Source organism: Nannobrachium achirus, assembly GCF_963921795.1.
Source record: "Nannobrachium achirus genome assembly, chromosome: 19".
Lineage (NCBI taxonomy): Eukaryota > Metazoa > Chordata > Actinopteri > Myctophiformes > Myctophidae > Nannobrachium > Nannobrachium achirus.
The window spans coordinates 41,488,371-41,509,730 of NC_137826.1; the positions used below are offsets into that span (position 1 = coordinate 41,488,371).

The window sequence follows — 21,360 nt, forward strand, 5'->3', positions numbered from 1 at the left end:
ACCTTTGAACCTCAACTGCTAAGATGATCTGACCAGAACAGAATCAGACAATAATATTGGGCTATCAAACTGCTCATGGACTTCTCACCGTCATCATGAATTAATTCATGGGATGCCAAAGAATCCTGGCCAAACGCAAAGTGACATTGACTTTCCCCAGTTAAAACGGGTCTCTTCTCAGTTGGACTGAAGATTTATAGACCCCCAGCCCCCCCCCCTCCCTGGAACACTATCGCCCCCCCCCCCCCCCCCCCCCCCCCCTTGTCCCCCCTTTCCCTCCCATTGGACCCTAAAAGGACTTAAAAAAAAAGGCATTGATTTACTGACGATTGTTTACACTGACATGATGAGAATGTTGATGTTACAGTACCTCGTTGTGGGGACCATCGGGAAAATTAATGATGATTAGAAGGAAAAGATTGCTAATAAATAGAACCACTAAGTCATAATTGCAAGTCCTAATGAAGTAGGCTTGGTTATGTTACAGTATATCATGTGATTTTGTTTGGTTTAATCCAATTGAAATACAAGAATATGTTGTCGGGATGATTTTTGCCTCCCCAATATTTTGATAAATGTGGAATATTATAAATGAAATGTATGGTTTTTAATGTTATATAATAATTGTATCGTTTAGGGATCATAGAAGACGTGGGTGATTTAAGTGTTTTGGCTTTGTTGTAACAAACTTTTGATTCCTTTAGTCTGCGATAACACTGGTAGAGTTCAGGTATTGCATCAGGAGAGAAGAATGTGAAAGAAAACATAACATTTAACCTATACAAACTAGGCTGTCCAAGTGATAGAAACTAAAAGGTCTATATATTGAGTGATTAGGCACCAGCCACAAGTTGACGTGGAAAAACCAGATATTTCGTAACTGGGCGTGCCAAATATAGATAAATCAAAAGATAGCGTGCGAAGTGTAGTATAAGTAGCGCCAACAAAGACAGGAGTGGGGGCATTAGGGTCTGGACGCGCTTGGCGTGATGGCTGGCTGGAGGACTCCAGCCAGCCATGGACAAGATTGGACATTTTAACTTTGGAAAAGTTAGAACTTTGTGAACCGTTTTAGCCTAAGTGGCATGGACTCGGGAAATATCCTAAATTTTATGGACTTCAGTTTCATGGACAATATTGGACAATATTGGACATTTTAACTTTGTGAACCATTTAGCCTAAGGATATTTGGCTGATGGACTTCAGTTTCAAGCTTTTGGAAATGTATATTTTGTTTTAATAATTTTTGTGACTTTTATTATTTCAAAGGTTTTTTAATAAACCATTCTGGAATTATTGGACATTAAGAACTTGTCGCGTGCTCTTTTCCCAGTGTCACTCTAGTGAGTTTACATGGAAATGGAGGGGAATCGCCTCTATTAGAATGTCAAAGGAAACACGTCACCGGCAGAGAAACAGAGTGAGAGCGGATCCTATGCCAAGGTGGAAAAGCAACAAAGCCTTCATCTCATCCGTGTCCAAACATCGCTGCTATTCTTGACCTCGTAAGAAGCGACTCGGTCAGCGGCAAAAGTCACTTCGTCAGTGTCTAAACGAGTGGGGAGTCACTGCTGGTTTTGACCTCGGAGGATATCACAGCATGACGGACAGGCAGAAAACTCTGCGTTTATACAAGACAGTGTGAAATTCAAGCACCTTATTAACGTAAAATAAAGACAAATCTATACAACTATGGCAAAGGTTTACATTGGATTATCGCATTGTTTACACACACCTAGAATAAAAGCTTAAGAGCCGGTGCATAGGCAAACAAGTGCACATCAATAATAAAAGAATACAGTACGCCCGCACACTGCACGAACTGCACGGCACAGGAGCACATTTAATGAGAGAGTTTCGGTCACTGATGATGACCTTCTTCAGGCATCTGGCATTACTACTTTGACATTTAACATACTGTAACAGGGCCTAATAACCAGTGGTGTGAAGTAACTACGTACATTTACTTAAGTGCTGTACTTAAGTACAATTTTGAGGTATTTGTACTTTACTTGAGCAATTCCAATTTCCAGTACTTGCTTCTACTCATCTCAGATCCAAATATTGTACTTTTACTCCACTACATTTATTAGAAAACTTTAGTTACTAGTTACTTTTCAGATGTAAATTATAATATTATAAAACACATACATAAACCACTATTTATGAATATAGCCAATCTACAAGCTCACAACAAGCTCAGAATGTAGATCTGCTATTTTCAAATATTGTGTACTTTTACTTTTGGTACTTTGACGCCAACACTTTCATACTTTTACTCAAGTATAAGTTGAATTACGGACTTAAATGTGAGTGCTTTTTCCACCACTGCTAATAACTATTTGTAACATTATAATGACATCTCTCTTCACTCTACTGGCATGAATAATGCTGAAGAGAAAAGACGTGCAATTCCACAACTGGAGCAGCAGGGGGCAACAGAGGCATATTAAACACGGTCTCTACCTCTACCCCACTCTTCTCTCTCTCTTCCATCCCTCTCTCCTACATCTAGCACACTTCCTTTGGTTCCTGATCAGGGACGTTACAGAGAATGTTGGAGAGGCAGGGGCAGAAATTTCTAAAAGGATCTTTTGGTGAAAATATTGAAAATAGCAGACCTCCAAGCTCACAACACGTTGTGCTTTTCAGTTCTCGATACCACACTGAACTAAGCATGATCAAGTGAATACTGAGATGTGGCGTACGGCATGGATTTCTACACAGAGAGGGCAATTCTTTCAACATAAGACTAAATACCAGTAAGACGCCCTAAGGGCGAGAAGCGACCGTTAGTTCACGCGTTATTGTACTATTACTCCCTGACGGTTGCAATTACAGCTCGTCCCTAAAGTTGAAATCACGTTGCTAGGCAAAAGTATGGCAGAGTAAGTGTGAGAGCAAAGTGTTGTCACACTGTGACGCACATTTCTATCGTAAACTGTGACCCACGGTCACAATAATTATAATACCGTATATAATATTAAATATAATATTGTAAATAAAATATGTTGTTCAGTATATCTGACTGCTGGTATTGACTGAAATGTGCCATGTTTTGTAATATAGGAAAGTGCAATGCATCTCAATGCATCGTATAATGCAATGGAATTGTTACCTGGTGAATCGTAATCAAAATGAATCGTGAGGGTGGTGCCACACTGTAATGCTTAACACCACCCCACACAACACACACACACACACACACACACACACACACACACACACACACACACACACACACACACACACACACACACACACACACACACACACACACACTCTGCCTTTCTAATGCTGAGGAAAATTCAATTACACAGCGATGTCAAAGCCAGAATCAAACACAGTGATGCAGCAGAAATAATGTGTGTGTGTGTGTGTGTGTGTGTGTGTGTGTGTGTGTGTGTGTGTGTGTGTGTGTGTGTGTGTGCGTGCGTGCGTGAGTGCGTGCGTGCGTGCACGTGAGGGTACGGTATGTGTGTGTGTGTGTGTGCGTGTGCGTGTGTGTGTGTGTGTATGTGTGTGTGTGTGTGTGTGTGTGTGTGCGTGCGTTCCCACTACAGTATGCATTATGTGAGCTGCACCTGCAGGCCAGGCCCCCTCATTAAAGAGTGGAGACGTGGTCACCTACTGTATACACTGTATCAGTTAAGCGGATGCAAGCATTCACGTTTCAACAAGTCATGTCCAGTGATGTAAAGTAACTAAGTACATTTACTTAAGTACTGTACTTAAGTATATTTTTGAGGTATTTGTACTTTACTTGAGTATTTTCAATTTCTAATACTTTTACTTCTACTCCACTACATCTTGGATCCAAATATTGTACTTTTACTCCACTACATTTATTTGAAAACTTTAGTTACTAGTTACTGTGTAGGTATAAAACAATACAAAACATTAAAGAAAAACATTAAACAACTTTTAACCCATTTTGGCCATTTGAAAATAGCCGATCTACAAGCTCACAATGCGTCGCGATGCGACGCATTGTGAGCTTGTAGATCTGCCATTTTCAAAAGATTTTCATACATTAAAAACTTGGGAAATGGGATGTTCTATAATGAGCACTTTTACTTTTGGTACATTTTGATGCCAATACTTTTATGCTTTTACTCGAGTACATTCTGAATTCCAGCCTTTTACTTTACATTGCAGTAGTGATACTTATAGTACAACATTCAAGTACTTGTTCCACCACTGGTCATGTCTCTACTGGGGTACACTACGCAGGTTCAGAGGAGTTCATTCAAAACAGAACAATCACCATTATTTAACTAGAAAGATGCAACTGGAAATTGCAAGTATGGTTGCCGTGACGAGAGTCACACTTGCAAATGAATTCCGTCTTACTATTTGAATTTTCCCCATTCAAGTCAATGGGGAAAATTCATTCACTAATAAATTAATGGCCATATATGGAGATCTCTGTGTCATTCCTTGTCCCTTTTATGCCCATTTACTGTATGGAGATCCCTGATGTCATCCATATTTGACATACATACCGAATGGCCCAAGTGCGTGCCACCAAAACTGTGGGAGAAGTAGTGCGGCAAAATAAAGTTTATCCAGAAACATGGAAAGATGGGTGGAAGGAAATAAAGTCGGACAAGTGCTATAGTCTGGTTGCCCTGCAGGGTACCTACCTACCCTAGGGGACACGGGGAGAACATGCAAACTCCACACAGAAAGACCCTTTCACCAACCCCACCTAGGGGTGTGGGCGCTGATGACGCAGAGGAGAGAACACGCCCCCAGCGCCCAACAAAATACTGAGTGTCTGTGTTCTGCGTTTTCAGAATATAGAGGTGTGCGTGTGTGCGTGCGCGCTCGCGAGCGTGTGTGTGTGTGTGTGTGTGTGTGTGTGTGTGTGTGTGTGTGTGTGTGTGTGTGTGTGTGTGTGTGTGTCAGTGTGTGTGTAAAGCCCTGCACAATGGAGAGGGCAGGATGAGGGGATCAGAGAGGAGAAGGGCATCGCTTATGATGATGTCATCCCTGTGATGACCTCAGAGATCACTCACCACTGTCAGCACTGTGCACCGACCTGGAAGCTGGGGAGAGAGAGAGAGAGAGAGAGAGAGAGAGAGAGAGAGGGAGGGAGGGAGGGAGGGAGGGAGGAAGAGAAGAGAAGAGATTACAGAAAGTGAGATGAAGAGAGAAAAAGAGGCAAAGAGACAGATGGAGAGAGGGAGCGGGAATAAAGAGGTGGGCAGAGAGAAAGAGGAGAGGCAAAACAAAAGAAACGTTAACCTTTGGAACACCAATTCACCAACTTCCATAAACACACGCACGCACGCACACACACACACACACACACACACACACACACACACACACACACACACACACACACACACACACACACACACACACACACACACACACACACACACACACACACACACACACACAAACTTGTATATTTGTGGGTCTGTGTGTGTGTGTGTGCAGGCACGTGCAAACATAGACATCAAAGGGGGGTGAGCTAGGAAAACTAAAGAGCTATCTTGGGCTTGGGCCCCTGCCCTTTTATCCCGTCTGTAAAAGGTTCCCTCTCCAGACCTTGAATGCAGTTTGTACTATGGTGAAAGAAACACAAATTGCCTTGTCCAAACTCTCAGTATGCACTTGATTATGCTTAGTTCAGTGTGGTATCAAGAACGGAAAATAGCCGACCTCCGAGCTTGCAGGTCTGCTATTTTCGACATTTCCACCAAAAGGCCCTTTTAGAAATGTCAGCCCCTGCCTCTATAACATTCTCTGCACATCCCTGTGTGTGTGTGTGTGTGTGTGTGTGTGTGTGTGTGTGTGTGTGTGTGTGTGTGTGTGTGTGTGTGTGTGTGTGTGTGTGTGTGTGTGTGTGTGTGTGTGTGTGTGTGTGTGTCTGTGTGCATATGCGAATGCGTGTGTGTGCAGAGTGGCGGGGTAGGTAAGTATTCACACGTACAGCAGAGCTTGGAGTGCAGTGTGTACAGTACAGTACAGTAGGTATACAGGGTGCAGTGAGACAGCCAGGGAATGATGATGATGATGATGAAAACGGGGCCAGCTGTCAAGGGTCATCTATTAAACATCAGCAGCACTGCTGGGAAACGCCGCCGCAGCAGCCGCATAAGCATAAACACACGTTAAACCTTCTTCCCCGCAACAAGCGGCGGCGGCACCGCACGCTATAAAAACATGTACCATGCTGTAGTTCAATGGAGCAGAGCATTATAGTGCTACAGCTCTGCCAGGGTAGTGGAGAGAGGCTTGGTGTTTACTAGATGCACCTCTTCTGTAAATGTCAATATCCTTGGAGTTGCGTTGCACGAGTGCTTTTATATACTACAGATACGTATCTCCATGTTTTAACTATTCTGCCTGAGTGCCTCCTATCAGAGGCTTCTCCAGTGTGTCTCAGGTGCAGGGACGTGCTGGGCCCCTGATTCAACCCGGGAAAAAGAGTTGAAGAGGCCCTCATTGCGCGCTATATAGAGATCTCTCTCTATAGCGCTGCTGCTACTTTGCCATTTCAGATCATGACAAGTGACAAGCCAGTGGGCCAATTATTGTACATGAGTTATATTTCGTCTTCGTCGGGTGGAAACCTTGTATGTCCAAAACCGTCTGTTTTGTATTTATCATTTTTAAAATGATTTAAACTAGTGAAAACAGCCGATCTACAAGCACACAACGCCTCGCACCGCGAGGCGTTGAGTGCTTGTAGATCTGCTGTTTTCACTACTTTTGTGCAATGGCAATGTATGATGAAGCAGGGCTTTGCTTTGCGAAAAACTTTATACATTTGAAACTTGGAGATACGAGGTTTCTGTCCGACAGTGACAATTTACTTTGTTGGCCGCCCAGCCCCCAAAATGGAACGAAGGCCGACATTTTATTTTTATTTTTTTCCTAATGGCCGGCCTGGAATGGCCGGGAATGAACCGGCCGTTCAGGAGTTGTCCCGCTTTTCCCAATGGCCAGCACGTCCCTGTTCTCCAGTGTGTCTCAGGTGCGTCTTCACACCTGCAGTCTGTGTGTTCCATCAGGCATCAACGCCGCCAACGAGCCGTGAGCCGACGCACGCCCCCGGGCGTGAAGGGAGACGGAGGTACCAGCCGTCTCTAACTACATCTGAGGCGAGAGATGATGAGTGCAAGGCCTTACAAGAGCATTAAAAACTCCCCATGCTAACCGTAACCGCCAAGCCACACTCTATCACACGTACTGTACGGTGCAGAGCTTCTGCCCCGCCCGTCTCTTCCTCTCACTTTACTTATTATTCTTCTCCTCCTCCTCTGCTTTCCTCTCCTCTCTCACCCTGATTTACCTCTCCGCCTCCGACTCATACATCTCCTCTGACCTGTTCCAAATTGCTTTAGCCTCTCTCTCTCTCTCTCTCTCTCTCTCTCTCTCTCTCTCTCTCTCTCTCTCTCTGTCCAACACGCTCCATCTCTCTAAATCTCTTCTCTACTTACCATTTATTTCAATTCTCTCTGTGCCTCCCTCTGTCTCTGCTGTTCTAAAACGCTCTGTTGTATGGCCACTGTCTCCTCCCAAGACTTCTATTTTCTTTCTTTTTTTCTCTCTAAAAGTTTTATCCAACGATTTTGTAACCCATTTTTCACCCAAAGCCCATTGCCTAAGCTGTAATCCTGGGCACTGCTCTCCCTCTGCCAGCCTGGGGAGAGACCCGAACTGAGCTCATGCAAATATGCTTCCTTCATTGCATGAGGAGTGAGCAAGCTTCTTATCACCTGACAGGGGGGGAGGACGTAGTGCGTGGAAGGAACACATTATTCCAACCAGTTCCTTTCCCCTCCAACAGGGACCCTGGATGTTTTTGTGAGGGTACCTACCCTAGGAGACACACGGGGAGAACATGCAAACTCCACACAGAAAGGCCCTTTCGTCAACCCCAACTAGGGTGTGAGCGCTGATGACGCGGAGGAGGGAACACGCCCCCAGCGCCCACAGCGTCCCCTGGCGGGAATCGAACCCAGGACCTTCTACTGTAGCTGTGAGGCGACAGCGCTACCAATTGCACCACTGTGCCCTCAGCTTTCTTTCTTTCTTTCTTTCTTTCTTTCTTTCAAATGTTTCTAAATTACAGCCTCGATATTAATACATCCCCATACGAACATGGACACAAGCATGTATTGTACACACACATGTACACACACATGCACACACGTTGCACACACACACACACACACACACACACACACACACACACACACACACACACACACACACACACACACACACACATAGCCTTACAGCCGTTCATTGTGTTGTATCCCTGGCTTTGCAGCACCTCCTTGCTGCTGCCACGAGAGTTGCGCACGCCTCCCCACTGGTCGTTGTCGTAGCAACCCGATTTCGCCTTCATCTCCTCCTTCAGAATCATCCTCCCAATGCCCTGGATGGACACATGGAGAGAGATGAGATAGAAAGTTGTATGTATATATGGATAATGGTTCTTTAGAACAGTGGTTCTCAACCTGTGGGTCGGGACCCCCAGGGGGGTCACCAAATTATTTTGGGGGGTCCCCAGATGATTAACTGAATGTACAACATTGTTTTCTCACTCAACAGTAAACAAACCAACATAAAGTTTAAGTGTATCTCCACATTTCTTAAGTGACAATTTAACGACTTTTTAATACCTTTAAAATGACAAATGAAACATTGGCCAAATTGTCAAATATTTGAGACCGAAATTGTGAAAATATCAGATTTATATGCTCACAATGCCTCGCGTTGCCAGGCGTTGTGAGCATATAAATCTGGTATTTTCACAATAGAACCGGGTTATACACAATGTAATGCCTCAACTCTTAGTGCTCGTCAATATGAAATATGATTATTTTGGGGGTTGCGGCCTGAAAAGGTTGAGAACCACTGTTAACCCATTTAGAACAGGTACACATTATTGTGTATCATTATTGTATGCTTTAACTATTGAAAAATAGCAGATATACAAGCTCACAGCGCGGCACCGAGTGCCGCGCTGCGAGCTCGTAGATCTGCTATTTTTTTTTTTATTGTGACCCGATTACATTTTGACCCGATTCTATAAGTGTCTTTTGAATACTTCTAAGGTTTTTTGAAAAATCCTATTTTTCTATGTCAGCAATCTGGCCAGCCATCGTCAAAGAAAACGTCCTTTTCACTTAACTGGAGCTCAGTTGGTCTGTTCTTGAGAGACTACTATGTCAGTGGTTCGCAAACGTTTTCATGTGAAGGACCCCCAAAATGATATGTATTTGGCCACGGACCCCCATCTCAAAATATCTAGTTCCAGGGACCACCCCAGAAGCAAAATTTGAGTTACAACTGTTCGCTTTGAAAATACATATATTCAAAGATTTGCACACATTTTTACGACTTCTTCAAAAATAGCAGATCTACAAGCTCGCAGCGCGGCACTCGGTGCCGCGCTGTGAGCTTGTATATCTGCTATTTTTCACTGGTTAAAGCATTCAATAATCCTAGGCCTAAATGACTTGGCCTACAGGCACGCCATAATAGCCGAGTGGGTAGGGAGGCCCTCAGGGAACTGGAAGGTCACCAGCTCTGACCCCTCAGTCAAAGGCTACCTGAGCAAGACACTTAACCCTTAACAGACCCCTGTGCTCTCATCTGAACCATCTGAGCAACCTTCTGCTGGGTGAGGCTGTACACGTTGTTTACCCTCCCCTGGGACCCAGAAAATACTCCCTTTCCCTTCAAAAGAAACAGCCTCTGACTTTCACCCATAATCACAACAGGGGTCTTTAACAGGGTTAGGGTTAATACAGGGGGGGCTGCCAACTATTTGTGTGATAGGACCTTTTTCTTTGTGCTTTGCACTTGAGCAACCCTATTCTGAGAATAACAATAACCAAATGGACCCTTATAGATCTTTAACTCTTGAGACTGTAAAATGAAATCAATGCTCTCAACGAGTAAAATTATTGTTAAACATCTGCCTAACAGTAAAGCCCTTTGCACACAGGCGCGTTTAACCGCACGGATAAAACGGACAATATAATTTTTTGAAAAGAAAACAATGATTCTCTATGACCTCATGCACACCGGCTCCGAATTAGCCGTGCGACGAGTGGCTGCCGCCGTGCGTTTTTTTCTCGATCGAACCCAGTTCGATTCGAGCGTCTTGTCGCATGCGGTAAAAAACTCATCACTCCTTTTATGACTCCTTTTTGGATCCGCACTGAATTTCACACAGCCTTGCACACCAAATCCAATGCGTTTTATTCATGCCGCAAACGAAAAAAAAAACGCAACTGTCCTGTGTGCAAAGGGCTTAAGTCTACGCAATTAGAGAATGTAGAAGAATTGTTATTTTGATCAATGTTTTCCTGTTACAGTATCTCTCCTATGGCACCACATCAATACAGCATGGAATAGGAGAGTGAATGTGGTTCAGATGTACCGAGAGAGAGGATAATGACCTATAGGAACCTTGCTTTGCATTCTGGGAAAAAAACAGCATTTAATTAGATAACTCATTAAACATTAACAGACACACGTGCACCTAACCACAAACTAGAGAGACGCGCATGCACGCACGCACACAAACAGAAAGCACATCCACAGTAAGATCTTCAGTGCTGTGTTTTCCATTTATAGAATAGATCTTTTATTGTCACAAGTACAACAAAATTAAAATGTGTAACTCAGAGATTATAAATATGTAGCCGGTTACATTTGTGCACTCTGAGAGTTAAACACAACACACGCACGTACACACGTACGCACACACACACGCACACTATCACTATGGGCCTGAACATCTTAGCACAGCCAACAGGGGGCGCAGCGGCCTTGAGCCCAGACTTCAGGACCATGGATAGTTCAAACCTGTACAGTAGGTGTGTGCTGGTAGAAGGTAATGTGCCTTACATTAAATTGTACACTGTCAAAGTTACTGATGCACTTCTCTTCTTATCTATTTACTTACTTACTTATTTATTGCTCTGATGAAGGCTTATAGCCGAAAAGCATAAGCATTCTTTACTTTGTCCTCCATTGAATAGACATTTTGGATGTGCTACCTTCCTATATTTCACGTAAACACATAGACATGTTTGAGCCCCTGCCCTTTTATCTGTCTGTAAAAAGTGCCCCCTCCAGACCATGAATGCAGTTTTTTACTGTGGTGAAAGAAATGCAAATAGCTCCTTTCCATGACATACCTGAAATCCATGCCGTTACGCCACATCTCCAGTATTTTTTAGAGATTTTAGCCCTTGCCTCTCTAACATTCTCTGCACGTCCCTGCTATATTTCATGTGTACTGGAGTTTGGTTCTAGCACACAATTTGACTGTGTACAACACGTGATAAATCAGTGAGGTACTGGTTGGTTACACCTGGGAGCGCTTGATTTGGTGACCTACATACTGACTATTAAAGCTGGCAGCCAGAAGCTCCCCAGAAGGCGGTGGTGGGAATGTCGGGGAGGTAAGCTCCACATCCCCCCCCCCCATTTTAAATGGCAGGTTAAGCACTGTTGTATGTTAGAACTACGATTCCCAGGGTTCAAAACCCATCATGTAGGGAGTAAAAGTTCTGGATTGCAGCTTTTAAGCTGAATAGCCCCTTCTGGGATGAAGATGTGACAGTAGGCTTTTTGGGAATGTCACGCACGCACGCACGCACGCACGCACGCACGCACGCACGCACGCACGCACGCACGCACGCACACACACACACACACGACAGGTACTGCAGTCAGTGCAGTGTAGGGAGGGATGGAGCAGGTGATTGAAATGAGGAGACAAGTGGAAAATGATATTTTCTTTCCGTACTTTGTTTAGATTGTGGTTCCATCCATCTTCCTCTCCTCCAGACGAAAACCTCCTCGCCCTGGAGACTGGGGAGACACGTAAGCGCGCGCGCACACACACACACACACACAAACGCACACGCACACGCACACACACACACACACACACACACACACACACACACACACACACAGAGATAAACTATTGTCTTTCCTACTGTTTTATAACTGTGACTGTTTGTGATTGAACGCTTTGATAATAACGGTCATAATGACATTAGAGAATGAATGCTTTAAGCCAAGGGTCTTCAACAGGGGGTCCGGGACATCTAAGGGTCCAGAGAACTTTAGCCAAAAATAGCAGATCTATAAGCAGAAATTGACATGAATCCAAAATACACTGATGATCGTGCTGCCAAACAATGGAACTATATGGAATCTATGAACATGTTGTCCTTGGGGTCCTTGGCCTGAAAACGTTGAAGACCCCTGCTTTAAGCAGTAAAGCATTTTTGAATCAAGTTCCTTTAAAAGAGAGAGAGAGGGTGAGAGAGGGAGAGAGAGAGAGAGAGAGAGAGAGAGAGAGAGAGAGAGAGAGAGAGAGGCAGGCAGGCAGAGAAAGAAAGCCAGGGTGAGATAAGGAAGACACAAAATAAGAAGTCAATAAATAACTACCATAGCCAAGAGAATCTTCTTGACTGTGTCTATATTTACAGCGGTGTGACCCCGGGGTGGCTTTGGTTCATGCAGCAGGTACAGTACACGTGCACAGATGTGTGTAGGTGCACGTGCACGGTGGTGTGTAGGTACGCGTGCACAGTGGTGTGTAAGTGTGTTGCTGTCAAGATATGCTGTCACGGCCAGAAACCTTGTATCTCCAAATGTTTTTGTTTGTTGTTTGTTCCCAACGTCATCATACAAGAGTGTGAAGCTAAACACAAGTAGTGCAAACAGCAGTAGTCTACAAGCTCTCAATGCGTTGTGATCGCGACACATATAGAACTTGTGATCTGCTCGTAGATCTGCTGTTTTCACTCGTTCTGAACTATCTCGTTCCATTTCCTGAGAAGTAATATATTTTGGACATACGAGGTTTCCACACGACAACGCCGGTGTTGAGTGCTTGCAGGTGTTGTGAGCGCTGTGTCTGTGCATGCATGGCCCTGTGTATGTAAGCGTAAATGTATATAGTGCTTGCAGACAGGTTCAGGTGCCGAGCCTGTGTGTGTGTGTGCTTGTGTGAGTGTGTGTTTGGGTGATGTGCATGTGCATTTGAGTGTGTTTCAGCCTGTTTCTGCGTCTGTGTGTGTGCAAGCAAATGTGTGCATGTGAGTGTACCGGTATATACAGTAGGTCTTGCAGGCAGGTTCAGGTGTGTGTGTGTGTGTGTGTGTGTGTGTGTGTGTGTGTGTGTGTGTGTGTGTGTGTGTGTGTGTGTGTGTGTGTGTGTGTGTGTGTGTGTGTGTGTATTGCTGGCTTACCTTTAGGAGAACCGGTGTAAGGGAAGTAGTTGGAATCTGGGTGGTAGATATCATTACAGTTGGTAGAGGAGGTCACACAGTTACCATTGGTTTTATTCTTGATGACTGTTGGAGAGAGAGATGGAGAGAGAGAGATGGAGAGAGAGAGAGAGATAGAGATGGAGAGAGAGAGATGGAGAGATGGAGAGAGACTAAGTAACTGCTCTCAATTGCACCATGACAGTAAGGGCTTCGGCATTTAATCAAAATAACTTGATTGATTTGAAAAAAAGTTAATTAAAAAGTTTCCACGTCAATTTGTAGATAAATAATTGTGCAAGAGCCATAATAGCTCTGAACTAGATTCATTCTCCATTGTGATTTAGAAGCAAACACCTTTTCCAGTATTACTACAGTATATGTCTGATTCAATACTCTCTTAAATACTGTGGTAGGATGCTGTCACTTGCCGTCACCAGTGGTGGAAAAGGTACTCACTTTATTTACTTAAGTAAAAGTATCAATACTGCAATGTAAAAATACTGTGTTACAAGTAAATGTCCGGAATTCAAAATGTATTTGAGTAAAAGTACAAAAGTATTGGTATCACTGTACTTACCAAAAGTAAAAATTACTCATTATGCAAAATGTCCCGTTTCAAGTTTTGAAATGTATAAAAACATTTTTTTAAATGGTAGATCTACAAGCTCACAATATTTCAGATTGATCAGCTATTTTCAAATGTCCGAGATGTATATGGGCCTAGAGCTGAAAGTGGTAAATGCAGGTTTTTTAATAAACATCAAAATCTACAAAGTAAACTAGTAACTATAGTTTTCAAATAATTGTAGTTTAGTAAATGTACAATCTTTGCCTCTGAGATGTAGTAGTAGAGTAGAAGAAAAACTACAAAGAATTGGAAATACTCTGGTAAAGTAAAAGTACCTCAATATTGTACTTAAATAGAGTACTTGAGTAAATTAAGTACTTAGTAACTTTTCATCGCTGGCTGTCACAAGCTCACAAAGATTTGCGTGTTGCGTCGCCACATTCCGCACATTGTTGACAATTACTAAAAACTTGTATTTTAACTTAACCGGAGTTGTTGGCTTTGCTTCGATGCCATGTCAGTCAGCTCTCCGTGTACCTCAGCACACTAAAAAGTGCTCGTCATTTTGAACTCCGGGAAAAGTTCAAATTCACTGTCGCAGAGCTGAGACGAGGTGGCCTTAATTATGTCCAAGAGAGTCCGACATTATAAGCAGAGAGAGAGAGAGAGTCTGCAGAGGACAGTAAATTGTACGGAGGTGGAGGTGAGGAGCAGTAACTCTGTCACAGCTGTCACCTGACCACGACGGATCTATCTCTCTCTTCAGTGGCGTCTGTTCAGCAATGATGCATATATTTTTCTTGCACTCGCGCGATTAAGGCGATCATGTGCAAGACACAACAGACATGATGAATTTATTTTAAGAATTACATTTTATTGTTTTCCCTTGTAGCCAAGGTATGGCAGCTGCCTTACCTTGCCACGGAATTCATTTCCCAGCGGATTCCTCGTGACTCACGTCACGTCAACCACACTTGCAATTTCCCTGAATTGCATCTTTCTATTTATTCATGAGTTAATTTCATTAAGCATCCCACTAACCTTGGCTACTGTGGGATGGGGCGGGACATACATACAAACAGACGTGGGAACAAACAGACAAAGCCAGATGTAGGAGCAGTTGGCACCGCTCACAAATAAACAAATACACTGGGTCTAATAACGGCATCACATCAATGTGGATCTCTTCCATCATGGTGGTGATGTCATACTGATGTCACTCTTGCCCAAATATGGAGGGGTGGCAGCCTGCGCACATCGGTGTTGTCAGGCATGCACGGCAACCGGTTGTGTTGTGAGTGAGGTCAGACTAGAGTTCTGCTCAGCATTGTATATAAGATCTGAAGATATTTTTAAATTTAACTTAATTCCACAGAGACCACAGGATTAAGTGTTTGCTCAGTGTTGTCAGAGAAGGAGTTAAAAAACATAGGGATTCAGAAAGAGTTAAATAAATTGTCCATTACCCCACAGAAACTAACACTCTGTCCCTATCACAGTCCATGTATAGATGCAGATTTGATGATGAACCACCACTCCAGGAAGGAGTGTGGTCTCAATCTCCCCGGACTAAGGTCCGCTGTTCTGGTTGTACATACTTCAGATCTCCATTGAGCCATGACGACCTCTACTGCCAAATTCCCATAAATGGGCAGAACCCCCCAGAATCCTTCCAGCAAACCACCAGAATTGTAACCAGCCAGGAACAAGGAGACACAGACGAACCAAATTCTTACAAAACGTTTGCTAAGACGTTAACTCAACCAGGAGAAGCAAAGACACATCAGCTGACTTACACGGGGAAGAAAACTCACATCTGTAAACAGTGTGACAAGAGTTTCCGTGATTTCGGTCACCTGAAGAGTCACCAGCGTATCCACACAGGAGAAAAACCTTTTCACTGTAAAGAGTGTGACAAGAGTTTCAGTACATCAAGTAATCTAACGACACATGAGCGTATCCACACAGGAGAAAAACCTTTTCACTGTAAAGAGTGTGACAAGAGGTTCAGTCAGTTAAGTCACCTGAAGAGTCACCAGCATATCCACACAGGAGAAAAACCTTTTATCTGTGAAGAATGTGACAAGACCTTCAGTCACTTAAGTGACCTCAGGACACACCGTCGTATCCATAGTGGAGAAAAACCTTTCTATTGTAAACACTGTGCAAAGAGTTTTACTCAGTTAAGTACCCTGAAGATACACCAGCGTATCCACACTGGAGAAAAACCTTTCATCTGTAAACAGTGTGACAAGAGTTTCAATCACTTAAGTAACCTGAAGAGTCACCAGCGTACTGGTGCACACTGGAGAAAAAACTTTTCAATGTAAACAGTGAAAACCACCATCTGCACAATGGAGAGAAAAAACCTTTCACTGTAAACAGTGTGGTCACACCGAACTATGGCTGCAGGCTGACAAGTGCAGATTGTGCACGGCCGCCTGTTTTGTGCGAAGTGAGCAGTGCTTATATGAGTTAATTCGTCCCGCCAATGGCAAGGTTTGCGGGACTGTGAGAATGACCATGTTAGCAGCTGGAAGCCATGAACAATGCAGCTCTTCACACCCATTTCTCCCACTCACTGGCCTCTCTTCAAATGGGTGTGATCTCACATACAATAAATATCTTAACGCATTCAACATTTTAACTACCCAGCTTGATTATATTTTTCTCCCAACTGTAAGGGGACCATGGACATCTTCCAAAACCTTTTTTTTTTTTTTCATGCCATGTGTTCAAAATGTAATGAAAATAATTAATAAAAAAATTAAAAGTGACATGGCGGCTAATGTGTTAATACATAAATCCACATATTATATTAACAATCTTAATGAACTACACAAGTAATTATACCTCCTCAATACAACCTAAATATCATTAGCAATTACCAACAAAAAAAAAACACCACAACCTCCATCATGGTCAATAACTATACTTTATCGGCAAAAAAGAAAAAGGATGCAAACCCGGGAGGTGTGGATTGGGAGTCTAATAATTAGCAAGCCAAGCACTGAGGTCAGTGCCAAGATGGGGCATTTGGTCTGTATTAGAATAGGACAACGCCCAACCCCTGTACAAAGAAACCCCGCCCAGTAGGGGAGGGGAAGCCTTGCGTAGGGGAGGGGACGGGGCGAGGCTTCCCGCCCCATATTACAGTCAGAAGCCCTTGCCGGATGATTTCACTCAACACCGCATTCAATCAAATTCATCAGTCACACTTCACATACTATTGCACTTCTCTATGGCACATTGACATTCCATTTACTATTGCACTTGCTCATCAGGATTCACCAACACCAAACATTTCAACAATAAAACCATGACTGCAAAATATAGCTGTGCAAATTACTTACTATAAGTGCAAATATGCTGTGCAACATGACTCAATAAATAAGGGGTTACATCAAATGTGCAAACATAGGTAAGCACCGCTCACAAATAAACAAATACACTGGGTCTAATAACGGCATCACATCAATGTGGATCTCTTCCATCATGGTGGTGATGTCATACTGATGACGTCACTCTTGCCCAAATATGGAGGGGTGGCAGCCTGCGCACATCGGTGTTGTCAGGCATGCACGGCAACCGGTTGTGTTGTGAGTGAGGTCAGACCAGAGTTCTGCTCAGCATTGTATATAAGATCTGAAGATATTTTTAAATGTAACTTAATTCCTCAGAGACCACAGGATTAAGTTTGTTTGCTCACTGTTGTCAGAGAAGGAGTTAAGAGACATAAGGAGTCAGAAAGAGTTAAATAAATTGTCCATTACCCCACAGAAACTAAAACTCTGTCCCTATCACAGTCCATGTATAGATGCAGATTTGATGATGAACCACCACTCCAGGAAGGAGCGTGGTCTCAATCTCCCCGGACTAAGGTACAGGACTATGACGACCTCTACTGCCAAATTCCCATAAATGGGCAGATCCCCCCAGATTCCTTCCAGCACACCACCAGAATTGTAACCAGCCAGGAACAAGTAGACACAGACAAACCAAATTCTTACAAAACGTTTGCTGAGACGTTAACAAAACCAGGAGAAGCAAAGACACATCAGCTGAAGAAAAGGAAGAAAACTCACATCTGTAAACAGTGTGACAAGAGTTTCCGTGATTTCAGACACCTGAAGAATCACCAGCGTATCCACACAGGAGAAAAACCCTTTCACTGTAAACTGTGTGACAAGAGTTTCAGTCAGTTAAGTGCCCTGAAGATACACCAGCGTATCCACACAGGAGAAAAACCTTTTCACTGTAAAGAGTGTGACAAGAAGTTCAGTCAGTTAAGTCACCTGAAGATACACCAGCGTATCCACACTGGAGAAAAACCTTTTATCTGTGAAGAATGTGACAAGAGTTTCAGTCAGTTAAGTGACCTCAGGACACACCGTCGTATCCATAGTGGAGAAAAACCTTTCTATTGTAAACAGTGTGCAAAGAGTTTTACTCAGTTAAGCACCCTGAAGATACACCAGCGTATCCACACTGGAGAAAAACCTTTCATCTGTAAACAGTGTGACAAGAATTTCAATCACTTAAGTAACCTGAGGAGACACCAGCATATCCACACACGAGAAAAACCTTTTCAATGTAAACAGTGAAAACCACCATCTGCAGGAAAAAAAACCTTTCACTGTAAACAATGTGGTCACACCGAACTATGGCTGCAGGCTGACAAATTCAGATTGTGCACGGCCGCCTGTTTTGTGCAAAATGAGCAGTGCTTTTAATTAATTCGTTCTGCCAATGGCAAGGTTTGCGGGACTGTGAGAATGACCATGTTGGAAGCTGGAAGCCATGACGTTGGTTGCAACCAGAGTTTATTCAGCAAATGAACAATGCAGCTCTTCATACACAGTTCTCCCACTCACTGGCCTCTTGATATTAACTGGCAGCAGCTTTTTATACCCAGGTGAGCTGGACTGCACCATTCAAATGGGTGTGATCTCACATACAATAAATACCTTAACGCATTCAACATTTTAATTACCCAGCTTGATTATATTTTTCTCCCAACTGTAAGGGGACCATGGACATCTTCCAAAACCATTTTTATTTTTGCCAGACCCATGAAATGGGTAGGCCTACATAAGCAAATGTCTGTCGGTCCGGGTTTTCTATATAAAGGGTATATATGATGATGACATGATGATGACATGCCTACAAAAGGCATGATGTCATAAATGATGATGACAGACAGGGGGTCTGGCACAACCAGGTTGACCTGGTCTAGTTTCATGCCATGTGCTCAAAATGTAATGAAAATAATTAATAAAAACATTTAAAGTGACATGGCGGCTAATGTGTTAATACATAAATCCACATATTATATTAACAATCTTAATGAACTACACAAGTAATGATTCCTCCTCAGTACAACCTAAATATCATTACAAAAAAAAAAAACACCACAACCTCCATCATGGTCAATAACTATTCTTTATCGGCAAAAAAGAAAAAGGGTGCGAACCCGGGAGGTGTGGATTGGGAGTCTAATAATTAGCAAGCCAAGCACTGAGGTCAGTGCCAAGATTGGGCATTTGGTCTGTATTAGAATAGGACAACGCCCAACCCCTGTACAAAGAAAGAAACCCCGCCCAGTAGGGGAGGGGACGGGGCGAAGCTTCCCGCCCCATATTACTGTCAGAAGCCCTTGCCGGATGATTTCACTCAACACCGCATTCAATCAAATTCAACAGTCACACTTCACATACTATTGCACTTCTCTATGGCACAATGACATTACATTTACTATTGCACTTGCTCATCAGGATTCACCAATACCAAACATTTCAACAATAAAAACATGACTGTGCAAAATCTAGCTGTGCAAATTACTTACTAAGTGCAAATATGCTGTGCAACATGACTCAATAAATAAGGGGTTACATCAAATGTGCAAACATAGGTAACAGAGGACCTCTCTCGGTTACAGGGATATACAGACATACAAACCATAGACTGTAAAAAAGAAATGGACAACGTGATGCCATTGGTTTCTATAGGCCGTAAATGAAGCCTATTTTTCAGCAATTGCAAATCAGACATCTTTCTACATCCACTCCAGAAATGATCACGGAAATGAATCAAATGAATGCTATTGGCTAGAAGGCGGGTCTTCACTCCAGCCAAGAAACATATCCTACTTTATCGTTAATTTAAAAATTAATGTGACCATAATTTACTAAACACATATCATGATGATTAAACATTCTCAAATGATGTACTTTATGGTGGCCATTTTGAACATTCAAAATGGTGGCCATGCAGGTGTCTGTGCAAATGGCAACATTGATTTTTGTATTCCCCATGCTCTGAAGATTCCAAATATGTATAGTTTTGCAAATCTCCAAAAACGTTGAAGATAACAGTTTTTTGTTACATCGTGAGTCTGACTATTTAACTTCTACTCCACTACATCTCGGATCCAAAAATTTTACTTTTATCCACATTTATTTGAAAACTTGAGTTACTAGTTAAGGCCCATTCCCACTGGGCTAAATAAACATAAAACAATATCTGTCTCCATTCAAGTGGATGGTAAAATACAGATAAAAAATATCTGTGACAGATATTTTTCATCTGTATCTTACCACCTGTTTATCTGGCCCAGTGGGAATGGGCCTTTACTTTGCAGTAAATTATAACATTATAAAACATACATAAACTAATTTAGCCCTAATTTATACCATGTCTATTTGAAAATAGCAGAGCGTTGTGAGCTTGTAGATCTGCTATTTTCAAACATTATGTCACTTTCACTTTTGGTACTTTACAGTTTTTCACACACAAAAAAACAGGGAGAACATAGCCTGTGATGGCCAGGCGTGATGCCTAAATCATGTACCGAAATAAAACCTTGTTTGGCTGCATATTTGTGTGTTGTTTTAAGTTTGACTATGAAAAAAGTAGGCCTACAAAATGAGAAATTCACTAATTCTCCGGAGTCATTCTATGATTGTGTTTTAAATTTTGCACTTCAGTGTGCTGCTTGATAGTTGTGAGTAGACTGTGTACTCAATGAATGGTGTGTGTTGTCATTTGATAATATGGCTGTGTGTATCACAGGAAAACACAAGTTCCATTTTGTGAACACGGTTAAGTGATTTGATGGCAGAGAGTCATCTTGGGAAGGGAGTGTGAGGCATTTTAGCATTTTGTGTGTGAGGTTTTCAGTTTTTTGTGTGCAGTTTTGAGAAAGCCGTTATTGTACTGAGAAACGTGTGTTAACAATCGTGAAAACTGTAAGTACATTTTGATACTTTTCGTACTTTTACTCAAGTACATTTTGAATTCCAGACTTTTACTTGTAACCGAGTATTTCTACATTGCAGTATTGATACTTTTACTAAAGACAAATACGTGAGTACTTTAGAATCTGGCCTGGGCCCACCCAGACTGACAGCTTTCCCCACCATGATAAAAGCTCTGTCACACAGTAGACTAGAGGCAGTCGGTGGGAACAATGATATAACAATGCCACTTCCATCCCTCGAATAACTTACACAAAAC

The 21,360-nt window shown here is 42.7% G+C and overlaps 2 protein-coding genes across 2 annotated transcripts in view; both read right to left on the reverse strand.

Annotated features, from left to right (window-relative positions):
* The window catches only part of hspa4a (heat shock protein 4a), a 460,486-nt gene that overhangs the window by 185,492 nt on the left and 253,634 nt on the right, over positions 1-21,360 (reverse strand). The gene's annotated exons all lie outside the window — the stretch shown is intronic.
* Positions 1-21,360, reverse strand: part of LOC308304070 (actin-binding LIM protein 3-like) — a gene marked incomplete at both ends in the record, with an annotated part of 116,840 nt that overhangs the window by 16,413 nt on the left and 79,067 nt on the right. Inside the window, 4 exons of the mRNA XM_080748629.1 lie at positions 5,022-5,051; positions 8,263-8,404; positions 11,798-11,862; positions 13,257-13,361. Of these exons, the coding sequence (XP_080604755.1) occupies positions 5,022-5,051; positions 8,263-8,404; positions 11,798-11,862; positions 13,257-13,361 (342 nt within the window). The remainder of the gene's footprint in view (positions 1-5,021; positions 5,052-8,262; positions 8,405-11,797; positions 11,863-13,256; positions 13,362-21,360) is intronic.